This window comes from Andrographis paniculata, unplaced genomic scaffold, assembly GCF_009805555.1.
Source record: "Andrographis paniculata isolate CXL003 unplaced genomic scaffold, ASM980555v1 Contig77END, whole genome shotgun sequence".
NCBI classification, from domain to species: domain Eukaryota; kingdom Viridiplantae; phylum Streptophyta; class Magnoliopsida; order Lamiales; family Acanthaceae; genus Andrographis; species Andrographis paniculata.
In genome coordinates, this window is record NW_026137614.1 from 2,813,761 (window position 1) to 2,840,597 (window position 26,837).

At 33.4% G+C, this 26,837-nt stretch overlaps 2 protein-coding genes and 1 non-coding gene across 4 annotated transcripts; 1 reads left to right on the forward strand and 2 right to left on the reverse strand.

Moving 5' to 3' along the window:
• The first annotated feature begins 241 nt into the window (after positions 1-241).
• On the forward strand, positions 242-2,772 carry LOC127239285 (proliferating cell nuclear antigen-like). The gene is made up of 4 exons (XM_051257363.1): positions 242-720; positions 1,817-1,969; positions 2,066-2,163; positions 2,259-2,772. The coding sequence occupies exons 1-4, from the start codon at positions 402-404 to the stop codon at positions 2,481-2,483; spliced, it is 795 nt and encodes a 264-aa protein (XP_051113320.1). The 5' UTR covers positions 242-401; the 3' UTR covers positions 2,484-2,772.
• Positions 2,773-8,399: 5,627 nt separating this feature from the next.
• LOC127239283 (cytosolic enolase 3) lies at positions 8,400-20,045 on the reverse strand. 2 transcript variants are annotated; one of them, XR_007836110.1, is made up of 13 exons: positions 19,569-20,045; positions 17,240-17,414; positions 16,978-17,049; positions 16,770-16,886; positions 12,453-12,533; positions 11,944-12,020; positions 11,630-11,733; positions 10,678-10,776; positions 10,402-10,487; positions 9,988-10,074; positions 9,157-9,354; positions 8,797-8,930; positions 8,400-8,697 (listed from the first exon to the last, which is right to left on the reverse strand). XR_007836110.1 is itself a non-coding variant. In XM_051257362.1 (12 exons), exons 1-12 carry the CDS (start codon positions 19,826-19,828, stop codon positions 8,865-8,867), a joined length of 1,422 nt encoding a protein of 473 aa, XP_051113319.1. In that variant the 5' UTR covers positions 19,829-20,045; the 3' UTR covers positions 8,400-8,864. The 2 variants fall into 2 exon arrangements, 1 of the variants encoding a protein (XP_051113319.1); XM_051257362.1 differs by having other exon boundaries at positions 8,400-8,930.
• Positions 20,046-26,730: 6,685 nt separating this feature from the next.
• On the reverse strand, positions 26,731-26,837 carry LOC127239506 (small nucleolar RNA R71). The gene has a single exon (XR_007836140.1). It is a non-coding gene; the product is annotated as a small nucleolar RNA R71 (small nucleolar RNA).

Sequence of the window (26,837 nt, forward strand, 5' to 3'; positions counted from 1 at the left end):
ATTGAAATGGGCCCGAGTAAGTATATTTTTATAAGTTAAAAAATAAATAAATAAATTGAAATTAATCCATAATTTTAAAATTTTATTTTGAATTGGGCCCTGTTGGGCTCATTTAGTTTAGCTACAGATATCAGTTTTGAGCCTTATGAAAATATGGGCTTTCGTATCGGGCCCAAACAAAAATCTTTCTATTGATGGCGGGAATTCATTTCCCGCCAATTAAAACCCCTAATTCCTCAGCACTCTTCAGCTTCCATCGTATAAACCCTAATTCCCTCATTTCACTTCCTTCATCACCAAATTTTCGAACCCTAAAACACACGATTTCCCTCCAAATTCATTTCCAAAGCTTTTGCGCAGCGTGAAGGTGGAGCGATCTTGGTTCGTTGCGAGGGGAGAAGATGTTGGAATTGAGGATGGTGCAGGGGAGTCTGTTGAAGAAGGTCCTGGAAGCCGTCAAGGATCTGATTAACGATGCGAATTTTGATTGCTCAGCCACGGGATTCTCCCTGCAGGCCATGGATTCAAGCCATGTGGCGTTGGTGGCTTTGCTGCTCAGAGCGGAGGGATTTGAGCACTATCGATGCGACCGCAACATTTCCATGGGGATGAACCTGAACAATGTGGCAAAAATGCTCAAGTGCGCTGGAAACGATGATATCGTCACTCTCAAGGCTGACGACGGCAGTGATACCATAACCTTCATGTTCGAGAGCCCCAGTATGTTCCATTTTACCATTTCCCTTTCCAATTCATTTGTTGCTACTGCTATTAAGCATTTGGCTGTGTTTTCTTCTCCTTTTCACTTGTTTATAACTGCATGGTTTAATTTATATGCGCTTAATGGTAAGTCTAAATGTAGTCAAGGAAGGATCTGAATTTCTTTGTAGTGTTGAACCTGTTTGGATTTGAATTTTTTGATAGTAAAAGTTTGAATTTAAATAGTTGCTGATACCATGGAGTAATTGATTTTTAGAGAAATATAGAAAATGAACAATAGTAGTTTGATTTCATATTGAAAATTTTGTGACATATCAACACATAATGATTTTACTGTTTTGTTCTAGGGTATTGCAATTAATTCAACAAATTATTTTTCTTAAACTATATTGTATTGCATTGTGTCGTCAATCGCCTTGTTAAAGAGTCAGAAAGATAGAAGGAACTTAGACTCATTAACAAAAAAGGGTTACTGTTTAATGAGGCTACTATGAAATATTTACTCATCGTTAGGGCAAGCTCTCCTTTTCTGGTTGTAGTCGACCAATTTGTTAACATCATGCCTTCCAATTTTCTTCTGTTTCTACTTTCCGCAAGAGGGCAGGGGCTCTTTCGAGCTGTTTCCATTCCAGTCTGAGGCTCTGGTTTGTTTTAGGAAATCTGATTCCATTTGTTTGTTTGGGGGTTTGGATTTTGAGTTGGGATTTGAATAGTAAAAATTTTGAATTTGAATAGTTGTATGATGTGATATAAATAGGTGTTGATGTGATGTTTTGAATGTAAAATTGATTTTTAGTATAATATAAAAAATGAAAAATAGGTGTTTGATTTGATGTTTTTGGGGGAAAAAAATTGGATGAATAGTAGAAATCTTATTAAATCCCCCAAACAAACACACCCTTCATGTCAAAAAGGGATTATTTAGTTGTATACTTGTGTCAACTGATTAGTTCGATCTAAATCTTGAGATAAAATTTTGGGGCCTTTTTATGATAATGAAATTTCACTTTGTTTTGTTTTCTAGTCAAATGTATTTGGTTTGTTTTAAATATGCATTTGAATCGAAAATAAAATGTATTTGTTCGATATTATGCAGCTCAGGACAAGATTGCAGATTTTGAGATGAAGCTCATGGATATCGACAGCGAGCATCTCGGGATTCCCGAAGCTGAGTACCATGCCATAGTCAGGATGCCATCTGCAGAGTTTGCAAGGATTTGCAAAGATCTCAGCAGCATTGGCGACACAGGTAACACCGCAAACTCTTGACTGTTCTCAACAACATTCCCCACTTGCTGCCTAGCCCTTATTCGAATCAACTAACTGTTACAATTTCTGCTTCCAGTCGTGATCTCTGTTACTAAGGAAGGCGTAAAATTCTCAACAAGCGGAGATATTGGGACAGCAAACATCGTTTGCCGCCAAAACACCACAGTCGACAAGGTTTGTTCTTCCAGGCCTTTATTAATAACTATCAATCAATATCTCGATTCTTGGTACGATCGATCATGTTATTAGTTTCGGTTGATCTTACGCAGCCAGAGGACGAAACGTCTATAGAAATGCACGAGCCGGTGTCACTGACATTTGCTCTACGGTATCTGAACTCGTTCACGAAGGCGACTCCTTTGTGTAACACGGTGACCATAAGCCTCTCGTCGGAGCTTCCGGTGGTGGTTGAGTACAAGATTGCGGAAATGGGATACGTGAGGTTCTACTTGGCACCCAAGATTGAGGATGACGAAGAAGAGACTAAAGCCTGATCCATCGTCTTCATCAATCATGATCGAGGTTAGCTTTGTACAATTGTTTTGCTGTTCTGTTCCATTAATGTTTTCAATTTTCTGTTACAGTGTATGTTTTTAGGGACTTGATATCTCGTGTTTGCTATTGGATTGTGATGGATTTTCGATTGTTTTTTTTGAAATGAGATTTAGGAGATGGCATTTTGATGGAATCTGAAATATAATATACTAGTAATGTTTTGATTAAAAGTTTTTAAATTATGCATTTGAGTATTTTCAATATTTTTTTTAATAAAATATACTCTCCTTACTATTTATGAAAAAAAGAAAAGCTGGGACCTGTGTCCGTGAGGTCATGGGTTCAAACTCCCGACGTCTCAGGTCACCTGCCATATATGGTTCGGCTAGTGTGACTTTCTCATCAGGTCTAATTTGCAGGATATTAGGTTCGACCGGGAGTTTATCCAGTGCGTATTTTTTAGTAACGACTGCGGATTTTTAAAAGGACTTATCTAATTATGGATCTGACATCCAAGGGAATACAAATGATATTCCAAAGGTTCTACATCATTATCATCATTTTTACGGATTATTTTTCTTTTAGCATTAATTTTATTTTTCAGGTTTTTCAACACTTCATCATTTCTTTCAATTTTTCTGCAATTTTTAATGGAACTCTAATCTTTTTTCTTTAATTTCCAGCATTGATCTTACCTTCTCAATTCAAAATTGTCTTCTCATCTTGTTATTCACAAGATCACCATTAGATAGTCCGAATTTATTTTGAGACTGGAGAATCCTTCGAACAAATCAATTTTGACGATTTTTCGATTAAACCATCGGTGGTGATTTTTTTTACGACAACAACAGCAAAACAAATCACAATTGATCTTAGTAGTTGAGATATATCCATACAATATATCATCATAGTACTGATTTATCTCAGTTAACATCATAATCCATCAGTGTATATATATATATATATATATCATTCTAAGTTCTAGAGTTTTTTTCCTTTTTTTTTTGAGCTTTTTATGAGTCGAAGAAAATATTGCTCATGTGAATTTTGATATATAAGTACTTCTTTCTTTTGTCTACTAGGGTGTGTTTGTTTGAGGGATTGGATTTAATATACACTATTCATTCCATTTTTTTCTCCCAAAAACATCAAATCAAACACATATTTTTTATTTTTTATATTATACTAAAAATCAATTTTACATTCAAAACATCACATCAACACCTATTTATATCACATCATACAACTATTTAAATTCAAAATTTTTACTATTCAAATCCTAACTCAAAATCCAAACCTTCAAACAAACACACCCTTAATAAATTTGTATTTATTTTTTAAGTCATTATACTTAATGTTAAAAATATTTCATATTTGTATATTTTTTATAAAAATATTATTATATTTAAATAATAAGACATTAATAAAAGTATTTTTATCATTTTCTTTTAATTTATACTGCATTTTAATATAGTACATTAATATTTACATATTAACATACCAAAAACAAATACTATATACTTTGTAAATTGACGAAAATAGTAATATATATCATTAAAATAAATTTAAAAGATATGCTATGTTTATGATGTAATCTGAAAGAGAAAAAAAAAATCAATAAAATATATTAGAAATTTATTTTATAAAAAATACTTCATTTGTTTCAAATCAATGTACAATTTTTACCATTTTTGTATATCCCATTCACACCTATCTATTTTCAATTTTAGTAAAAATAATCATATATTAATACCAAAATATCATTGACTTTTACTTAAATTACAAATATATTATTAAACGTACAATTACTTTATACATTAGGCAAATGACAAAAATATTAAAATCTTTTAATAAAATAGTATTCCCTCCGTCTCAAACACCGTGCAATATTTCATTTGCGGTACGTCCTAAACACCCTACAACATTTCTAAATTATGAAATAATTAATTATAGTTAATTTATATCCCCACACTTTATCTCATCATATCACCCTAATAAAAAAAAAATAAAATATATATTTCTATCTCCATCACATTACCTAATTACTCAATTATCCTACTTAATACTTCTCACCTAAAATCTCGTGTCCAACTTAAATGTAGCACCTTGTTTGAGGCGAAGGGAGTATTATTTTTTAATTTGCTATAAAATTTCAAATAGTTACTCTATCGACTGATGGAGTAATATTTTATATGCATGTTTATATAATATCATCTCATTGACTGTTTTACTTCTGTCGCATTATTGTCTTTGATAATGGCATTTCTCATGTTCATTATTTATTAGGTTATGTTTGGATAACTTTTAAAAATTTTATTGTTCACCAAACCTTTTCAAAAATATCGAATCAAGCACATGTGTTATTTTTTTTAAGTACTCTATCCGTCCTAATTTAAAGTATTACTTTTACTATTTTCGTCTGTCTCACTAAAAAATATCACTTTCTATTTTTACTAGTAATCATACATTGATACCAAAATATTTTTTAACTTTTATTTAAATTAAAAACGTATCATTACACATATAATTACTTTATACATAAATTTAAATTTAAAAGGCAAAAATATCAAAAACTTTTTACACACTTCTAATAATCAATAAAATATTATTATTTTTTAATCAACTACAATACCCAAACAACCTTTTATAAAAGGGACTGAGTATTATATATATAATTAATTTCACATTCAAAAATTCAGAGTAACACATATTTATATGTTATCATAAACTATTCCAATTCAATAGTTTTACGAAGAAAAACTCAAACCCTCCAAACAATCACACCCATTATCTATACATCTATGACTCAGGATAGGTAATGACTTAGTAGTATGAACTTCGGTTTTACACAAAATGGTGAAGCTGTTAAACGAACCGAACACAAATGCCTCGGTTCAGCTCGATTTCACTCGAATAAAGCAAATTCATGACCGTAAATGAGTTAAGTCAAACAATATAAACAGACTAATTTGTTTAATAAACGAGCTCAAACTTTATTCGTGAATATTCGCTAAAATAATATATTATTATCAATATTGTATATACATATAAAATTATAATTTATAAATAAAATATCAATTTAAAATAAATAATAAAATAATTTTAAATTTCTACTTTAATTTATATATGAATTAAGAAAAATGTAAAATAAACTCGAACTAGCTTAATGGAACTTAATAAGCCAAATACATACACAAGCTCGAACAATAAAATTCTTAACTAGCCAAACTCGAACACTGCGAACGAATTTACAAAAGCTTAACGAACAAACACGAGTCTTGCTCGTGAACGTTAACGAACAAATGTGAACACAAATTCGTTAACAGCTCCATTATTAAATGATAATAGTAATTCATACAATATATAATACAATTGCTCCCACAATAACAATTTATATTAACTCAAAACGCATATAAAATAGAACAGACAACACATTCAAGTTAAATAGGTTCTTAGCATGTATTGTCTACTTGGCAATAAATGCAATAAATTTGAAGTCGACAATGCTGTATTAGTCACATTAGCAGTTCATCTATACACACTATGTTAAACTATAAAAAATATTTTCACACACCAAATAAAATGCTTGGAGAACTAATCTCATTGAATTAACCAAGATTAAAATATAAATGCATTGTTATCAAGTCGAGCACAATGGATTTGTTACAACTTTAATGATATTCAGATAATTAAATATCACATTAAAACAACGAATAGAACAAATGATAAAAATATGTAATTATTACAAAATTCATCAATCAAATAAAGAAGAAAAAAACATATGACCAAAATATTGTCCTGTTTCTCCTATGATTTGTATTATACAAAAAATGCAATTTGTCATTATTAGTTAACATGGCAAATAAATGTGGAGATGCATTTAGAATCTATGACATTGAGTAAACTATTGTCAAGGGTAGTTATACAATGAGCCAAAACAATGCTAAGCTAAGTAAGGACAATCCTCCAATATTATAATGATTAATAACTTAAAACAAAATGTCTTACAGTTAAATAAACTCATCCAACTTGTGAAATAATTTGAAAGAAACATACAATCACCTGAAATTGAACATAAAGTCAAAAGGCTCACCATAATAAACGGCACAAGCTAACAGATTTCACCATGTTCACAATCACATCTCAATTGAACTTATGTGGTGAAAATATGAGATAAATATTTTTTTAGTATCATATGTGGCACGTTTTATCATCCTGGTCGTTTTATCTCTTTTATAGAAATAATTCATAGCGCACAATTATTGAAAATGTCCTCTAGAATATTAACATGTGTGCTAAAATAGAGTAATGCCAACTTTTAGCCTCAAATCAATATTTATCTACAAGAATTAAATCGAAATCATTACTTGGTGCTAGCACATGCTTAATCCATTTCAGTTCCACGCAGTGCCATATCAAAACACATAACAATATTTACATACCAGAGAATCTTTTTAGTAAATATGGATTAAATACAAGACTACTTCAAGACTTTACTTAAAAGAACTAAAACGATAAAGGTTTGTCACATAAATTAATCCCTGAAAATATTATTGATATCAATATGATAGAAAATATATTTTCCATACTCCATAACTCCAATTTGGTTTTGCAGCAACATAAGAAAAAAAAAATGACTAAAAAGGTATTCAGAGCATATTGTTTGTCTTTTGTTGGCAAAAGTGAACAGTAAACTACTGTTGAAAGATCATTAATCCATGCCTACATGTTTGAATCCATTTCCTAAAGCAAATTTGACCCAATCTTTCAAACCAACAATGGGTAAAATACTGTGAAAAGTCGAATACAAGGCAGTAGTCAAAAAAGTGATCCTAGCAGGTTTGAAGTTCGCCACTATAATAATGATATAAGACCATAAAAACCCCAAAAAAGACACATCAATGACCGAAAGAGAAATTATAAAGAAATATGCAACAAGTGTGGTATAAAGGGACACTAGACACATGGTTGCCAATAGGCTAGACACCTTATCAATTTGTATCAAGCCTCACTAAAAGAAAATAGCAACCATATGATAGTAAATCTCATTGATCAAAACAAAAGTGATATATTTGAAGATGTCATGAGTAACAAAATCACATCTTGATATAGCAGACGTCCATTATCACCCTAAATGTGTCAAATGCTCAAGTATCAAGTATTTATACATCATTTTATTGTTCTATTATATTGTTACATATACTATATTAAATATATAAAATAATTTATTTGCCTCACTAGAGAAAAATAATAATAATAGGAAAAAAATCAAATACTGTAAGTGATAGAGGGACACCAATTAAAAACTCCATTGAGACACTTGTCTCTCTAGATAAGCCAAAGTTGAAATACGGAAGGTAATACCCTTGAGCAAAGCTCGAATTAATTTGATAAAGATCCTCCATCCATTCATTTTTTCAGATATATTTACTAAAATACCCTTGGATTGTAAGGACTCGCGTCTAACAAAAAATGCATGTTGAAAGATGTAATTTGGTACTTTATATAAAATAATGAGATATTTTAAATGAAAATGTCTATTTGTCAGTGAGCCCTAAATAGCAAAATGTGTCACTTGTTAGCACGCAGAGGAAATAATATTGTTCTGTATAGATACATATGATGAAGATCTATCTAATCATTACAAAATATCACAATTGGAAAAGTAAGTATATACAATCAAGAGATTGCCCTCTTTGACCCTGGGTTTATATCATGCAAAATTCTATATCATTGAAACATGTGTAGTAAACAAGTCCACAAATGTCAACAATTTCATAATTTAGCATGATTGCTTCAAACATCGTAGAAACATCAAATTTAGGTGAACAATAAAAATTGCATTAACCATTATGAAACTATAATTATGAAGCTCTAAAAGTAATGTAGGACTCATTTGAATATTTAATGCAAAATGACGTAAAATGTGAGGCTTTCATTTCTATAGAGAAATCTTGGGTAAAAAGTACATAAACCAACTTCAATCAAATCCTGTCCAAAATGCACACAGCATATCTCCTCAAACCAAACCATCATGGCATGCAATTGGAAGTCGAATTCACAAAGATCTGAGTATTGATGATGAGAGAAACATAACAAGATTTGAAATCGAACCTTCTTTGAGCATTCCAACACCTTCCCAAAGCACTCAGAAAAATTGTGAAATTGAATGACTCATGTTCAACAGCTCAAATTAGGCTGCAACTGGACCACCTTCACAATGAAGTATCACAAACCATTTTAAGCAAGCATTACTAAGTCTTGACTATAGGCTAGAATTACATTCATTTGGTACCAGTAGTAGCAACTTGCCTAGTATTGGAGCTGATACAGAACTGGAGAACAAAAATCTTTGCGAATATAACAAGCCAGTGCTCACATCAGTCTCTCCAGTCATCACCGACATAGACTGATTGATCTCCAAGATCTTCCTCAATTCTGAGTAACTGCACAATCACAATAATAATAATAACAGTAATAATAATAATAAATATTTTCATGCACTTCATGCATGCTCATCATTTTGACAACAGTGATGTTTATTTCCAACTACAAAAACATATTATCAAACTACTGGTGTTTATCAAGTCATACTCTGTGTAAGAACTATCGATGTGAAAAAAAAAAAAAAAAAACTCCCGGGAACCAGTGCGATTAAAATAGAATATCAACCTGATTGTACTTGGCCAGTCTCTCCCCACGGCAAGGTGCTCCTGCCTTAATTTGACCAGCAGCAAGACCCACAGCTAAGTCAGCAATAAAAGAGTCCTCACTTTCCCCACATCTTTGAGATATCACCACACCCCAGTTGGCATCCTTGGCCAACTTGACTGCTTCAATGATCTCAGTGATAGTTCCCACTTGGTTGACCTGAGCATTATAGATGGAGAAAAAATGGAGGAGTGATTCAGTCATTTTATAGACAATAAAAAATTTAAAATCCTTCAGTAATGCTATTACATAGAAATCATCTGTGCTAGTCAGAAACCACAAACCAACAAACAAATTAAAATGGAAGATAGGCACCTTGTCATGTTCACTTAATTTAAAAGAATAGATCCATGTATCACAAGCTTATATGCTATTATGTTACCATCAATTCTTGCCCAGAGGTTAAGGCCAGTCAAGTTCTACTTTTAAGGGGCAAGTACGGCTTCATGCATTGAACAATACTCTAAATATCTATTGGCTATATAACAAAATCACAAATTGGAAACAATCTCAGACAGTTGCAGTTAAAGAACAACAGACAAACACTGAATTACCAGGTTTTTGTTTCCTTCACTCATTTATCTTGTGTTGAAAATAACCCTGTTCTGAGAAAACCCGAAAGGCATAAACTCTTGTAATGGAAGTTGTTACATTTTGAGAGAATTTTGGAGCTATAGGAAATAGTTTCTGAGCTATAAATTATTGATAATGAAATCGGAGCCTATTTATAGGTGTGATACAAATTGAATCAACACAAATAATAACCACCTAATCTAAACAATAATGGCATACCTTCAGTGAAAGAGCATTGCATGCTGCCTCCTGTACAGCTCTCTCAATTCGTTTAGCATTCGATGTCAATATGTCATCTCCAACAACCTGAAACAAGAAACCGCTTTCAGAAGGAAATATGTGTGTATAAAGTAGAATAAATATAGATTTTACTTGGGTGCTCTTTATTTTTCTGATTCAAATATGATGATGCTATGAGTTATAATGGAGAGGAAGGTGGTCTGCAAATTGGAAATGTTAAATTCCAAATTGATGTAGATTGGTTTGAGTAAGCAAGCAGTTTAGTGGCTCTGGGTCAACTCATGATTGAATGCATAGTTTGCTCGATTGCAGGTTTTGGTGACCCACTTTGATGTGATGGGCTCACTAGGAAAATTTTGAAAACAAAAAATTGTTCAGAAAAAGCACCCAAACCTGGCATATTCCAAGGCTAGTGAAATGTTTGGAGTGCACCCAATCCTCTTTGTCAAATGGATCTTCAATTGATATAATAGGGTACGCTGAGAGAGTATCAACACAGGTATTAAAGTTGGTGAAATAACTAATATCATGTTCGTAGGAACTTTTTTTTTATATAGAAAAGGTAACTCTAGATAAAATAAAATAAAATAAATAAACTGCAATATGATGCATTGACACAGTACAGAAACCAAAGGACTCAAAGTGGAAAAGTTCATGTAAGAAAAATACCTTTGCAGAGTTCCTTATACATCTCTATCAAGTCCTCTCCTGATTTAAAATTTTGACCTGATTTGTTTGGTGTTTTATAGTCTAAATCATACTTGGTACCTAAACAAAAAAAGGTTAGAGAATAAACTTTTTCAAGGTGTCTCAAAGATCAACAAACATTATATTATGTTAAATGAACCAGAAGAAAATATTCATTCAAGTATGACCAGAATCCTATGGCTCCATAAATCCAAGAGTTTGGCACATGTCAAAATAAAATAAAATTGTCATTTCCAACCAAAACAAGCATTCTTGAAGCTAAAAGTAACATAATGCTGGTAAGTAGTTCTCCAATACAACAATACACATAGATCTGCCACTCTATGCAATTGAAACTGAGAGAAAAGCCAGCTGAGAAGTTTTATACTACATAAAAGTTTATCATTGGAAAAGAAAGTGAAAAAAGAAAAGAAAATCACGAATTATGAGAATACCAGATTGGGTATACAACAGATACGACCAAATTGCTATACACTGCTTCTGAATTCTACAAAAAACTAACAAACCTGGGTAACATCTCAGGGTGTTTATAGTAGAGAAACAAAAGAGGAAAAAACTTCTTTCGACAATGAACAAACAGCTCAAGTGCTTAAAAGCATAAATCTTTCGTTTTGATTGATAATAAATGAAGAGGCAACTACTTCCAATAGCACACGCTTCTTTTTATTCTAATGGCAAGCTACCCCCAAAACACAAATCATCTAGCTACACCAGAATATCTCACTATACTGGTATGTGTAAGAAAAAGTAAGGGCATGAGGTGGGGAGTCATTTGTTTAAAAGTAAAGAAAAGGAAGTGAATTTTGAGAGAACGTATTGGGAAGGCACAGATGAATTTGGTACCTATATCAGTTGTCTAGTAAGATTACTGCTGATAGATGAAAGGGGGGTGACAAAAGACAGAGAAAATCACCTATGCAAAATTCAGTAGCAGCGATATCAATTGCTATCTTTAATTTCTCATTGTATCCTGTTCTCTCAATGGCCTCCCTCACAAATTCCAAGCCTTCCTTCAAGCTGGAAGTGACAAAAAAAAAAGGAGAGAAGCAATGGTCACTTTCCATTGCACCAACATAGTGAGATTAATTTATACAACAAATTGCTCTGATCAAACAAACAGATAGAAAATAGCCAGATCAAAAGCAGTCTTCACCCTGGCCCATATGAGAAGGAAAATAAAGTGTTAATTGATAGGAGTCAACAGATGCATTAAATAAAGAGACTTGCCTCGAAAGATTAGGAGCAAAACCACCATCTTCTCCAACATTGCATCCATGTGAACCATACTTTTCTGTAATTACAGCCTGATGAACTAAGAAAAAATAGTAAACAGATATGGTATACAGATGCCAAACTGGCAATTCAGTTAGTTAAAAACGGAAGCCTGAATATACTTCTTTATCCTACTAAATGTTAAGTTACTCAGAGTCTCTTCAATATAAAGTGTTATCAACTAAATATATTATCCCCCACTAATCGTTCATACAAGAAGCATTGATGAACAATAATAAACATTAAGGATTAGAATACTAGTCATGCATAAAGATAACAAAAGGATGAACTGATAAAGCATCAAAAGATGGCATTCCATTTTTCCTTTTGAATATAACTGGGGAAATGAGCAAATGTAAGTAGGAATTAAACAATGCAGATATTTTGTAAGAAGAAATTAGGAAAAAAATAACAATCTTCAAACTAGTAAAAACAGGCCTTTCTTTTAATTGAGGAAACTTCACCTTTAGGTGATGATAAGTCTCTGATCCCATTTGCAAGGCCTCCTCAAATTTTCTCGCACCAACAGGAAGAACCATAATTCCCTGATAACATTTTGTCTACAGTGTTAACTATTCAATTAACTAGGATAAATGTATATAGTTATTAAAATTAAATATAAAGAAACAAATTAAAACACCACATCCAACAGCTGAAATTATTATGATATTGAAGCATAGCTAGATTAGAATTCAGATTACTCACGAAAGGTAACTAACGACTATCCTAATCAAAACTAATTATCAAGCTGACAAGATTGTTTTGTTAAAGAATAGATAAGTTATAATATTGTTGAGATATTTTAGATATTTAGTTTTAGATTTGTTAGATTTAGATTTAGATTTGGTCATATCCATTAGATTAGATTACTTAGATTTGAGTCTATCGAGTCTGTTTTATATTGCCTATATATAGGCTTCTTATTTTGATGATCAAGAAGACAATTTCATTATTTTCCCCAAAATTTCTAACATGGTATCAGAGCTCTAGGACTTTTTCTAGGGTTTTGTAGTCTTCTTCAAGCAGCCTTTATCGCCGTGTTTTGTTCTGGCCTTAATTGCTGTGAATTTTTCTTCTTCACTAAGTCATGTCTGAAACAATCTTTAAGGGAAAGAATGATATGCCTAAACACTTTGGTAGAGATAACCATGGGAAAGAAAATAAAGACAATCTTTGGTGTACTTATTGCAAGAAACCTAGGCATACAAGGGATAAGCGTTGGAAGCTGAATGGTAAACCTCCAAGCCGAGAGTGGGGTTACCGTGGGGGGCAGCAGCAAAGGCCTCAAGCACATATGGCAGAGCAGCCCAATATTGAGGAAAATCCAGTAATAGAGGGGTTCAATAGTGAAGAAATTGAGAGATTGAGAAGTTTGTTGGGGTCTCTTGAGAAGCCTTCGGGAACATGTTCAATGGCTCTTTCAGGTAAATCTGTGTGCACGAATGTCCTAGACAAATTATGTACCAACCTAAGAGTAACTTGCCTTCTTCTTTCCTTAGTTCCTCGAACAAAGATTCCATTTGGCTATATCACCTACGTCTTGGTCATCATTCGTTTAGGATTTTAAAAATAATGTTTCCTCATTTGTTCCAAGGATTAGATATTTCTGAATTTCATTGTGACATCTGTGAATTGGCAAAACATATCCGTGCACCTTTTCCTATTAGCAATAAGAGAAGTTCTCATCCTTTTCAATTGATTCATAGTGACATATGGGGTCCTTCCACTGTACCTAATGTTTCTGGGGCTCGTTGGTTTATGTCCTTAATTGATGATTGCACTCGGGTTACATGGCTCTTTCTTCTTAAACAAAAATCTGATGTTAGCACTGTTATACCTAATTTTCATTCAATGGTTCAAAATCAATTTGGGGTCAAAATAAAAAGCTTTAGGACAGACAATGCTAGAGATTATTTCAATCAGATTTTGTCACCTTACTTTCAATCACAGGGGATTATCCATGATTCATCATGTGTGGAGACACCCCAACAAAATGGGGTAGCTGAAAGAAAGAACGGGCATTTACTCAACACCACCCGAGCCTTACTGTTTCAAGGGAATGTTCCTAAGTCCTATTGGGGAGAAGCCGTTCTTACTGCCACATATATGATAAATAGACTTCCCTCCCATGTGTTAGAAAACAAAAGCCCCATAGAGGCCCTTCATAGCTTTTACCCTCACTTCAGAACCTCAAATGGCCTCACTCCTAGGGTATTTGGGTGTACCGCCTTTGTTCATGTCCACAAACAACATAGAGGGAAGCTAGACCCTAGAGCCATCAAATGTGTTTTCCTCGGTTACTCATCCACTCAAAAGGGATACAAATGTTACAACCCCTTGACCAAAAAATTTTACATCTCTGCGGATGTCACTTTCACAGAAAATAGACCTTTTTTCAAGTCCTCTCTTCAGGGGGAGATTTCAATAATGGAATATAGTACTTGTGAGTCTTTCGAACCACTTAAAACCCTTGACCTTCCGTATGTGCCACCCCGCAGTCACTCGGAACAAAACCCTCCTCATGTTCCGGTTGAACCTGAGTCCTCTGAACCAGTCACATCTGAGTCACCCAATCCTGTCACTGAACCCATATCGCCTCCTTCTCCAACCAGCATCACTCACAATTTTCCAAAGTTTCCTCAGGTGTATTCAAGGAGAAAGACCGTTCCTGAACTGACACAAGTCCAAGAATCCAATCCAAATTCTGAGAAAGAAATCACGGTAAGATCAGATCCACCTTTACACACACAATCTGTTGAACAGTCCATTGATTCAACTACTAGTCTAGATCTTCCCATTGCTGTTAGAAAAGAAACCAGAGAATGCACTAAACGACCACTCTATCCTCTATCTCACTATGTCTCTTTTAAGCGTCTATCGCCAGCCCAAAAGGGATTCATTATGAGTTTGAACACCATTGCCATCCCTCACAATGTGTCTGAGGCATTGTCAAGAAGGGAATGGAGGGATGCTATGAAAGAAGAGATGAATGCATTAGAGAAGAATAAAACATGGGAGATCGTTGATAAACCAAAGGGAAAAAACATTGTTGATTGCAAATGGATATTTACATTGAAGTACAAGGCTGATGGATCCCTTGAAAGATATAAAGCAAGGTTAGTAGCTAAAGGATACACTCAAACTAATGGGGTGGATTATCAAGAAACATTTGCTCCAATTGCAAAAATGAACACAGTAAGAATTTTGTTATCATTGGCTGCTCACTTTAATTGGCAACTGCTACAATATGATGTTAAGAACGCATTCCTCCATGGTGACTTAAATGAGGAAATCTACATGAACATTCCACCAGGATTTGAAGGGGACACTGGTAACAAGGTGTGCAAACTAAAAAAAGCCCTTTATGGGTTAAAACAATCTCCTAGAGCATGGTTTGGTAGATTTGCAAAAGTCATGAAGGAATTTGGGTACAAACAAAGCCAAGGTGACCACACGCTTTTCATCAAGCATTCAGCTGTAGGGGGAGTGACTGCTCTTTTAGTCTATGTGGACGACATCATAATGACTGGAAATGATGAGAAAGAGAAGCACGAATTAAAGTTGAAACTAATGAAAGAATTTGAAATAAAAGAACTAGGGAAATTGAAGTATTTCCTCGGTATTGAGGTGGCATATTCCAGACAAGGGATCTTCATATCTCAACAAAAGTACGTGCTTGATTTATTGGCAGAAAGAGGGAAGATTGGGTGTAAGCCGATTTCTACTCTAATAGATCCAAACTATAAATTGGGAGAAGCTAAAGAAGAACCAGCTGTGGATAAAAGAATGTACCAGAGGTTGGTTGACAGACTTATATACCTTGCTCACACTCGACCAGACATAGCATATTCTGTAAGTCTGATCAGCCAATTCATGCATGATCCAAGAGAACCTTATCTTCAAGCTGCTTACAGGGTACTGCACTACTTGAAAGGCAATCCAGGGAAAGGAATCTTGTTCAAAAGGAATGACACTCTTACTTTGGAAGCCTACACCGATGCTGACTATGCTGGCTCCCTAGTGGATAGAAGATCAACTGCAGGGTATTGTACTTTTCTTGGAGGTAACCTAGTGACATGGAGGAGCAAGAAGCAGAATGTAGTGGCAAGGTCATCAGCAGAATCAGAATTTAGGGCAATTGCTCAAGGATTATGCGAATTACTTTGGCTGAGGATCATTTTGGATGATTTGAGAGTCAAATGGGAGGGTCCTATGAAGCTTTACTGTGACAATAAGTCAGCTATTAATATAGCTCATAATCCTATACAACATGATAGGACAAAGCATATTGAAATTGATAGACATTTCATCAAAGAAAAACTGGAGGAAGGGTTAGTATGTATGTCCTATGTTCCATCAGAGGGGGCTGAACAGTTCGAGTTTCCATGATCTTGTATCCAAGCTGGGAATAGAAAACATCTATTCCTCAGCTTGAGGGGGAGTGTTAAAGAATAGATAAGTTATAATATTGTTGAGATATTTTAGATATTTTAGATATTTAGTTTTAGATTTGTTAGATTTAGATTTAGATTTGGTCATATCCATTATATTAGATTACTTAGATTTGAGTCTATCGAGTCTGTTTTATATTGCCTATATATAGGCTTCTTATTTTGATGATCAAGAAGACAATTTCATTATTTTCCCCAAAATTTCTAACATGTTTAAATACAAAATAGCCATCTGAATTGCTTAGAACAATCAGAATAATAAATTGATGGATGTTTACGTAAAGAAATAAACAGTTATCATGTACAAACCCAACCATATATGTACCATACCTGAATTGCAAGATTGTTCCCAGCATGTTTGCCACCAGAAATGAGAGTAAAAGCTGGTAGAGGAATGCTATGGCTTGTTTTACCAGCAAGATCTGCAATGTGCTTGTAGAGGGGCACCTGAAAATGATTTGTAAAACCCAATCAGATTCAGAACAAGATACTTTGTCAATTAAAGAGAACATTTCTGAAATTAATCTGGGATACATGCCTCCTTTTCAGCTGCCCCAGCTTTACAGGCAGCCATCGAGACTGCCAGAATTGCATTTACCCCAAGCTCACCCTATCCATAAGTACATTCAAAAGCCTTAATTAGCAGAAATGATAGGACTCAGCATCTCATATCAGACAGCAGGGCATCCAACTAAAGAGTAAACAGGATTGATGCATACAGTAAATGTCACATCAATTTAAGTCTCCCAGATATACATGCACACCAAAATACACGTAGGCACAATAAATAAACCTGGTACCTTCTTCTCAGTCTTGTCCAAATCTATCATAGCTTGATCTATTTGGCCTTGTAGAGTTGGATCCATACCAATTAAAGCCTCAGATATTTTTTCATTAACATTTTTAACAGCTCTCGTCACTCCATTGCCAAGATATGTACCCTTTTCTCCATCTCGCAGTTCAATTGCCTCATACCTGAATACAGCACGATATAATAACCTCATATAACTCATGAGATTTCAGAACGCATATCTTCTATCTAGCAACAATAGGAAAAATAAAACCAAGTAATGCATACAAAAAACATGTTTGATTTGTTGTGTTTCCGTAGTTTGGATTGTTTTGGAATAGTAAAAACTTTTTAAATAGATGTTTAATGTGATGTCTCAAGATTTTCGATATAAAATTTTAAATGAAAAACTAAGTAATGCCTATAATTATAAGGAAAGTGTTTGGTTGGTTGTGTTATTGTATTTCAGAATATTTTGGAAATGGTAAATATTTTTTAAATAAGTGTTTTGATGTGATGCTTTAAATAAAAAATAGATCGTCAACGTAATATTTAAATGAAAAATGTGTTTCATATATTGTTTAGTGGGAAGGGGAAAAAAATAGATTCCTGTAGAACCATAGTGGAGGTTGTGTTTTTCAACACAACCAAACATACTACATTCTCAAGAATTTGCAATTAAATTGGCATAATAATAGGCTTGAAAAATAATAGGCCCAGAATGAGTTTGAATTCCGAACAAAACTTGGTGCAACATAAGTTGAAAGAGAAATAAGAATTTATACAGTAGATATACATATATAAGTATAAATAAAATTCATTCAGTTTAGTACTGCTCAAAGAGAAGGAAAAAAATATAAAAAGGGTTGATCACGTATTCGGGTTCATCACAACAGGTGGGCATAAAATTTAACAAGAGAACTTCCGAAATCCATTGCTAATTCAAAAATGGCAGTTTTCTATCTGGACATAATAGTAAAAATCTTGCTTCCAAACCTATCAACTAAATGAAAGTTTGCTCAATAGAAGTTAATAGGTGGTGGAATAAGACTACTTACTAATAGCTTTGAAGAGGTAATCAACCACAGCGAGGCAAAGAGAAATTTAAAGCAAATGTGGGAAAGGAACAGCCAAAAGGTGCCATAATAGCTTTATTTGGATGTAATCTTGGGCGTATGAGATAATGCAGGTTTACATGAAGTTAAATAGGTATGAAGGGTAAATTTGATGACTCGGTTGCTCTTATATATATTCATTGATAAAATGTTGCATAATGAGGGTTGAGAAGACAAGTTACAGAACTAATGATCAATGATATGCATATTTAACGTGTGTGCATACAATATGAATTAACATTTATATGGAGTAAATATTGAAGCTTAAACACGGTTTAACAGAAAAAAAAAATTAATAATAAAAGAAATATATAATTGGTGTGAAGGCATTATGGGCAGGAAATATTAAAACTAGAATTCAAGAAACATACATTTCAACAAATAAGCCCACTGCCATAACATCAGAATATCCTTCTATTATAATTTAGTTACACAAGCAAATGATAAAAATAAAAAATAAAATAGGTTTTTTATTCCTCATCCACCATGAATCCTATAAAATAAAATAACTATTGCATGCAATAGCAGTTGAGATTATTCAATAGTATTACACTACTTGAATCAGTCTTCTTAAGTAAAATGCCCAGGACAGTTTATAATTATATTGAAATCCTTTGTCACATCATCTCAACTGATTATGAAATCTTAGACGACATCTCTATGAATGGCATTAGCAAGTATGAACCTGTGTTTTTGGCATCGCCACATAAGTAAACATTAGAAGCTCCAAAATTCATAAGCCTTAGCTTTCAGAATAACTATATCAATGGAAAGATCGATACATGTTACATGCCTCAGCTTCATCTGGTTTTCTTCTCCAATTGTCCTCCTCAACCATCTCCACATTTTCTCTATTTTTCTGTACCTCTACCATTAAATTTTGTATTTTTAACTATCCCTAGACAACAACTTGCGTTGTGGAATTAGGTAACAAGCATGGGTACCCTGAGTAGACAATCAAAAAGGATGCCCTATCTTCTTCAGCACTGCTTCCAGCTTCATTATTAATGATTGAGACGTAAATTCAATATCTTGGATCTATATTTCTACAAACTGACACTTACCAAGAAGTTGATCAAGTTACAAACCAAACTTTATATTCAGTCTCATCACACCCATTCATACATAGCTTAATTGCCAGTCTAACTACACAGATCATAGTAACTCCATCTTTAGGATCCTAATGAAAACATAGACAGAAGGAACAGAGATTACAGTACTTACATCCCAGAAGAGGCGCCACTGGGCGCGGAAGCTCGAAAAACGCCTTTATTGGTGTGTAAATCCACCTCAATACTTGGAATTCCTCTGCTATCCAGAATTTGCCGGGCTTTAACCTTGGTGATAACCGAGGGCACCGACTTTTTCATGTGATTAGAGATAAAAAGCACCGGATCGGACGTCTTTGACCTCACGGCGGCATTAACGGCATCCTCGATTTTCCGCGACAGCAAGTGTTTGTCCAGATACTCTTGAACCGACATTTTCTTCTTCTCACCCGATCAAACTCGGGATTTATGCTTCCCTGCTTGCTCCGCCAAGCTCTTACAAATTGGGGGAATTTTGACCGCGAAAGATTCGCAATAATCAATTAATCGGAAAGATAGGGTTTTGGAAATCTGCCGTGCTGATCGAAAATGGGAAGCAATGGGAGCGGAGCACCACCTGCGCAACGCGTTGCAGACACTCCCAGACTTACCACTGTAAAAATAAATATAAATGAAATTCACAAATTTCAAATGTTTTAATTGGTGGTTTTTTTTGTTTTGTTTTTTTTTATTAGACGGTGGTTTTTTTATTTGACAGAGTAGTTTGAATGAAATATTTTATAAAAGTAAATAAATAGTAAGGATTTGTTTGTGTAATATCTTTTCAATATTATTTTTAATAAATTTTGAAAAATACTTTCTCTATTTAGGATATAGTATCCTTTTTCTGTAAATACATAAAAATATAATTAGTAAATAATTAAAAATATATAAGTAATTATTATTTAATAAAAATAATTTTAAATTAAAATTAAAATACATAATTAGTATAATTAAAATTAAAAAATAAATTTAAAAGTTTAAATGAAATTAAAAAAATATAATACTTTTTCTAAAAAGAAAGTTACAGAACAAGCGGAACAAAACGAAAATGGAAAGGTGACGGTAAGTGAGACGTGAGAGTATATAATTATGATTATTAAAAATATATATTATTATATTATTATTTTTTATAATTATTTTTAAAATATTAAAAATTGATTATTTTTTATATTATGAAATAGTTGTAAAACATATTTTTGTTAGAATTATAAATATATATCAAATAATTTTAACAAAGAAGTGAAAATAATAATAAATATGACCGCTGTAATGAAAACAGAGTCATAAACATGGTTTTGTTGAGAATAAGATCGTTTATCTGGAACATAGTTATGTTGAGAACATAATCATGAACATGGGAGTGTATTCAGAACCGTGTTCAGAACATGGTCGTGAACAGAGGCATGAACACGGCCATGTATAGTGTAGGGTAATCAACACGGTCGTGTTGGTTGTCTGGAGCGTCCAGTCACCTTTCCGAGTCATCCAACACGGCCGTGTTCAGTCTCAATCAATCATCATGGAACTAAAATTGATAAATTTTTATTTGAGTGAGCTCAAAATTGATAAAAAAATAATAATAATAATAATAATAATAATAATTTCAATTGGACCAAAATTGATAATTACAATATTAAATCTAACAAAAAATTATTTTTGCTCAACATTAAATTAAAATTTCTTGTTTATGTGTTTGTTTGGAAGTTTGGATTTTGGGTTGAGATTTAAATAGTAAAAAATTTAAATTTGAATAGTTGTCTGGTATGATATAAATTAGTATTAATGTGATGTTTTGAATGTAAAATTGATTTTTAATAAAATGAAAACTCATTTAGTTAGGGACACTGTGTAAATTAGTAAATTATTAATAATAAGTTATGATATTATTTTATTATTTTTTATATGATTAGTATTGTTGTATTTAAAATACTTTTAGCATTATATCACAATAAAATATACTCCCTCCGTCCAATTTCTATTGTCCTAAAGTTTATTTGCACGGTTTTTTAGGTGATTGTTTTTTTGTTATGAATTGACAAATTTGACCTTAATTGTATGGTAGAGATTAAAAGTAATAAATGAATTAAAGGTAAAAATGTAAAATTTGTGTTTAAAAAAGAAAAGAGACAATAGTTGTTGGACGTCCCAAATAGGAAAGTAGGACATTAGTTTGTGGACGGAGGGAGTATATAATATAGATCTCATTTTGTAGGTAATAAAATTTAATCTAGTACAAATAAATAAAAATATTTATTTATTAAGTAAAGAGTAGAAAATAAAGAGATTTTGAGTGTTTGACCTTGACCTTCAATCCTGAGATTGAGAAGATTCTGCGTCGATTGAGAAAAGATATTAGAGAGTATCGCCAAAAAGAAATTCTAAAAGAATCGTCAAGCGAGGATTCTAATTGCGAATTGGCTTACGAATCGTCAAGAAATTTTAGTTATGATGAGATCGAGCTAGAAGAAGAGATGGATCGAAGGACACTGATGGAGTTACCAGCTCCTAATTTGACTCAGCAGTCCCTCTGCATCACATTCCCTATAACACCCCAAATTGGCTCATACTGTAAATGCTACCGCTACACTGTATTATGAGGTCGTCACCTTCTACTTCGAACCCCACAATACAATGTTAAGGGTAAAATCAACCGTAAAAGCGTATTATTATATAACAAAATCTTATTTATGAATATTTACAAAATACACTCCTAAACAAGAGTTTTTTCCGGTTAAAAATTTATATATAATACAATAGATGTAAGTTCACTCACTCAACCCGTCTTTTTATATCCCGAAACACCCCATGTCCCGGAGGTGTCATGCATACCTGAACCAAATATTTTTCTTACAAGCAGTCTAGAATTAAATCCATTTTAAAAACTAATGTGAAATATGTCATGTCATATCTTTTAAAATAAAGTTAATCTCCGTCAATCATTAAATACGTGTCATGTCTTGGCAATAGTGAAATAATGTAAGAAAGATATCAAACTCGACAATAATGCACATGCACATATATATACATCCGTCGAAGTGAGTAGTCAAAAAAACTTCGGCTCCATAATAATAGGCTCACTGCATCTGTCTAAGTGAGCAGCCAAAATAACATCAGTCCCATAATAACAAGCTCACTAGACCATCATCAATATATAGTCGGAAAATCCTCGGTTCAAGGAAGGACCTGATAAACTCATAATAATATAACGGTCATCTGGTCACTTCCAAATACCCACCATACGACTCTCACAATCAATACATGGATAGTCGAACGTTGTCACCATTAACCACAAGACGCCCAATAGTCTGTGATAGCGAAGATAGGACCCCCACTGACTAGCCCTATCACGTATAATGTAGTAGAATCCGTGCAACCTGAAATCATCCAAGGGAAACCCGGAAACTCTACTCCTCCTCGCGCACCCTAACGGGATCATGTTTGGAGTTTGGCATACTATCCTAAACTACCGGTAGACCTTACCAGTGTCCAGCCGAATGAGTTGAACAACACTTAACACGAATAATTAGACCAAATACGTATCAACTACAATGGGTCTAATCCTTGAATGACCGTACGACTAAGTCACCAAGTTGTCCGACTACTATCGTCCACTATCGCCAAAGTGTTACGGTACATTGATAACTCTTGATTTTACCATATTTTACAGCTTATATTTATTTATTTAATTATTTTTTATGTCAAATTTTGATATTATTTATGTTAATTTATTCTAATAATTGTATTCATTTCATCTTGTTTGTATAATATTAAATTATTAGTTTTTAAGTGTAATTTATAATTATTTTGGTGTATAAATTAAATTAATTGATGTGTTTCTTGAATTATATTTTTTGGCATTATTTATGTGCTATTTAAGTATTTAATTTTAACTAAATTAATTTTATTTAATAAGTATTATTTATTTAAATAAATATTTATAAGATGTTCGTTATTTATATATGTGAAATAATGCTTGAAAACTGATATGGGAGTCCAAAACTGGCCTTAAAAAGTGAAAAAATGGCTTCAGAAGCGAAAAAACAGTCACCGGCGTGAAAGTCAACAAAAGTCAAAAGTCAACGTAGAAAGTCAACGCGCGAAAGTCAAAGTCAACCGAGCGCGGAAGACAAGCGACGGCCGGGCGGAAGGCAAGCGACAGCTGCACGAAAGTGCGCAAGCGCGGAAGTCAAGCGAGCACGAAAGGCAAGGGCGGCTGACACGAAAGTGCGCAAGCGCGGAAGGCAAGCGAGCGCGGAAGGCGAGCGGCGGCTGTATTTATGAGCGCGGAAGGCAAGCGGCGGCTGGCACAGAAAGTGAGCGGCGGCTGCATAGGAGTGCGCGAGCCCGGAAGGCAAGCGACGGCTGCACAAAAACTTTGGCATTGAAGTGAGCGAAGCGATGACGGCTGCACGGAAACAAGCAACGGCTGCACGGAAACTTTGGCGATGAAGTGAGCGAAGCGATGGCGGCTGGCACGGAAGGCAAGCGGCGGCTGACACGGAAATGTGAGCGGAACGGAAGGCCATGCGTGGAAGTGAGCAAAGCAGCGGCTGGTGCGGAATTTGAGCGGCGGCTGACACAGACTCCATGAGCTGCAGTTGCATTAATTCTCGCTGCATTTATTGCCACTGGGTCAGCAACTGCATTTAATGCCCGGACTCCCGCAACTTTGCATTTATTTCTGCTCTCTCTCTTAGCTCCTTTAATTAAATTACTGCACTACTTTTTAGCCAATTTTTGGCTATTTTTGTGTAATTTTTATTCTAGAACCTTTTAGAAAATAGATAGTTATTAATAGTTATATTAGTAGCTATTTTTAGATTTAGTTATTTATGTTATTTTTAGAGATAGTTAATAGTTATTTTTAGAAGTAGTTATTTATTGGCGGTTGTAACCGCCAAGCTTCTAGAAGCTTTTCCCTATAAATATCCCCTCTAATTGTAACATATATATATACACCATAGACATACATATGATACACCATATATACACAATAATAAAAATTCCATACACTCCATTTTCTCCATTTCTTTTCTCCCATATTTTTATCTAGTTTCATAATACGAGATTTTCAGTTTTGTGTCGCGAGCAAACCAATTTTCTCCCCCTTTTTCTTTTAATTCCTACATATTATTTTAGCTAGTAAAATTCCTATCATATTTCTCCACCTCACCTTCACCCAAAAATTCCATGTTCGATTTGAATTGTTCAAGTTGGATTTTGACAAGGTTGCGGAAGGGCGATAGAAGAATCGACTATTTCAGCCATGTTTCGTGCCAAAAGCAGATTCCGGGTAGTTCAACGTAGCTAAGTACACGGGAGCCTTGTCGAACTGCTTAGTTGCTGTTCTGAATTCGATTCCGATTAAAGAGAGGTATCAGAGGGGTAGAGCCACTAGCATAACGGTTGGAAGAATAATTCATGGGGCATAGGCGGTGGGTCTATTGGGTCACAAAAATCTCTAGTGACAGTAGAGTTTCTTGCTTATAATGTTCTTCGTTGGGTGTCGCTGAAGCCTTGTTGTAAATCCCCTAAGGTCGAGTACCAACCGAGTCGATAATCAGCTTAAGCGAGCAAATGCGATCACGTTCATTCCTCCAAGCCGCCCCGCAATTATACATATATTTTTCGCTATCACGCTATCATCATCCCGCTCATTTCATCCATGAAAACTCTCCAAAATCTTCGATCATACATCAGGGTCGAATATCCTAACCCCAGATAATGTCCTCGCCTAGCACTACCGCACACGGCGACTAAACGATAGATCCATAAAACATAACCGATAAACCGTCCAATATGTGTGCAACATGTCAAATAAGTGAATTTATCGAAAATGGTTGGTGAGACAGCTCACCTATCCTCATTTTCATAAATTCACCAACATGATCAAATACGTATATCAAATATCATAAAAGGAGAAGTCTCACACATGCATACGAACACATATATATAAATATATGCATGCACTGGTAGAACGATCCACATAATATCACATTAATATATTAATCAGAATTGCATGCAATATGCATACCTAATTTCTTCAAATTAGATTTAATTTCCTACTGTTTACCTCTTATCGACACTCCCTAACTTTTGCAATCTTATCCAAATCTCCTCCAACGTATACCTGTCTCATTATTTACTCAAATCAGATGAGTTATATGTTTATTCAAAAGCTAATTTCTATGATTAGCTTGTAGTGCTTTAAACTTTTATATTTAATATAATACGATATTTTAGCTATAAAACTCTTATACCTTATAATATTTACATCACCCGATTATTAACTAAAAATACTTAAAGATATGAATAAACCGGCAGGTGCAATAGATTGTCATTTTCAATTCGGCTCTAATCGATATGAAATTCTTAAAATATAGCGCTGGGACTACGAATATATTATTACCTAAAGCAATTAATCGATTAAATAGTCAAATAGTCAATTATGAATTTTTGAAGAATTTCTAATTTAATATCTTCAATATCTAAATTCATATTAAAATTCATAATGAAACTCTACGTATAACAAAGAATATAATACCAAAGTCAAAATTAAAATCGAACGACTAAATTTTTTTCTTTTTTTTTCTTCCTTCTCGTCATTCTTCTTTGTTATGCTTGTGTCTGCATTGAAGTTGAGTGTTTGTTTTTTTTTTTTTTTCTTTCATTTACTATATATATAATTATATTATTATTATTATTGTTGTATATTATATTATTATTAATATTAACATCCTCATCCGCCCATCATCATCATTATCATATTTACTATTATTATATTATTAAATTATTAAATTATATATATATATTATATTTTATATTTATTTTTATCGATATTTATCATTTAACAGTCTTTTTAATTATATTCAACATATAAAATAAAAATAAAATTTATTGCGAAATATTAATTTTTTGATCCCAAAATATTATAAAAATATTTATTTTCTACAATAATATTATTTTATACATTTCAAAATTGGGGCTTATATTCCTAACCGTGGATGGTGACACTAGTTTTGAATTGAAATCGAGATTGATCCATTTGTTACCTTCTTTCCATGGTTTGGTAGGTGAAGAGTCACACTAGCACCTCCAAGAATTTGGCGTTGTATGCATCAGTATGAAGCCGCACAGAATAACAAAAGATCAAATCAAGTTGTGTATTTTTCTCTTATCACTGAAAAGTGCTGCGAAAGTTTGGCTCTTCAATCTTCCTATTGGAAGCATCACTACATGGACTGACATGAAAAAAGAATTTCTCGAAAAAGTACTTTCCTGCTTCACGAGCTGCTAACATAAGGAAAGAAATATGTAGAATTAAACAACAGATAGGGGAGTCTTTATTTGAATATTGGGACCGACTTAATGGTTTAATTATGCGATGTCCTCAACATCAAAT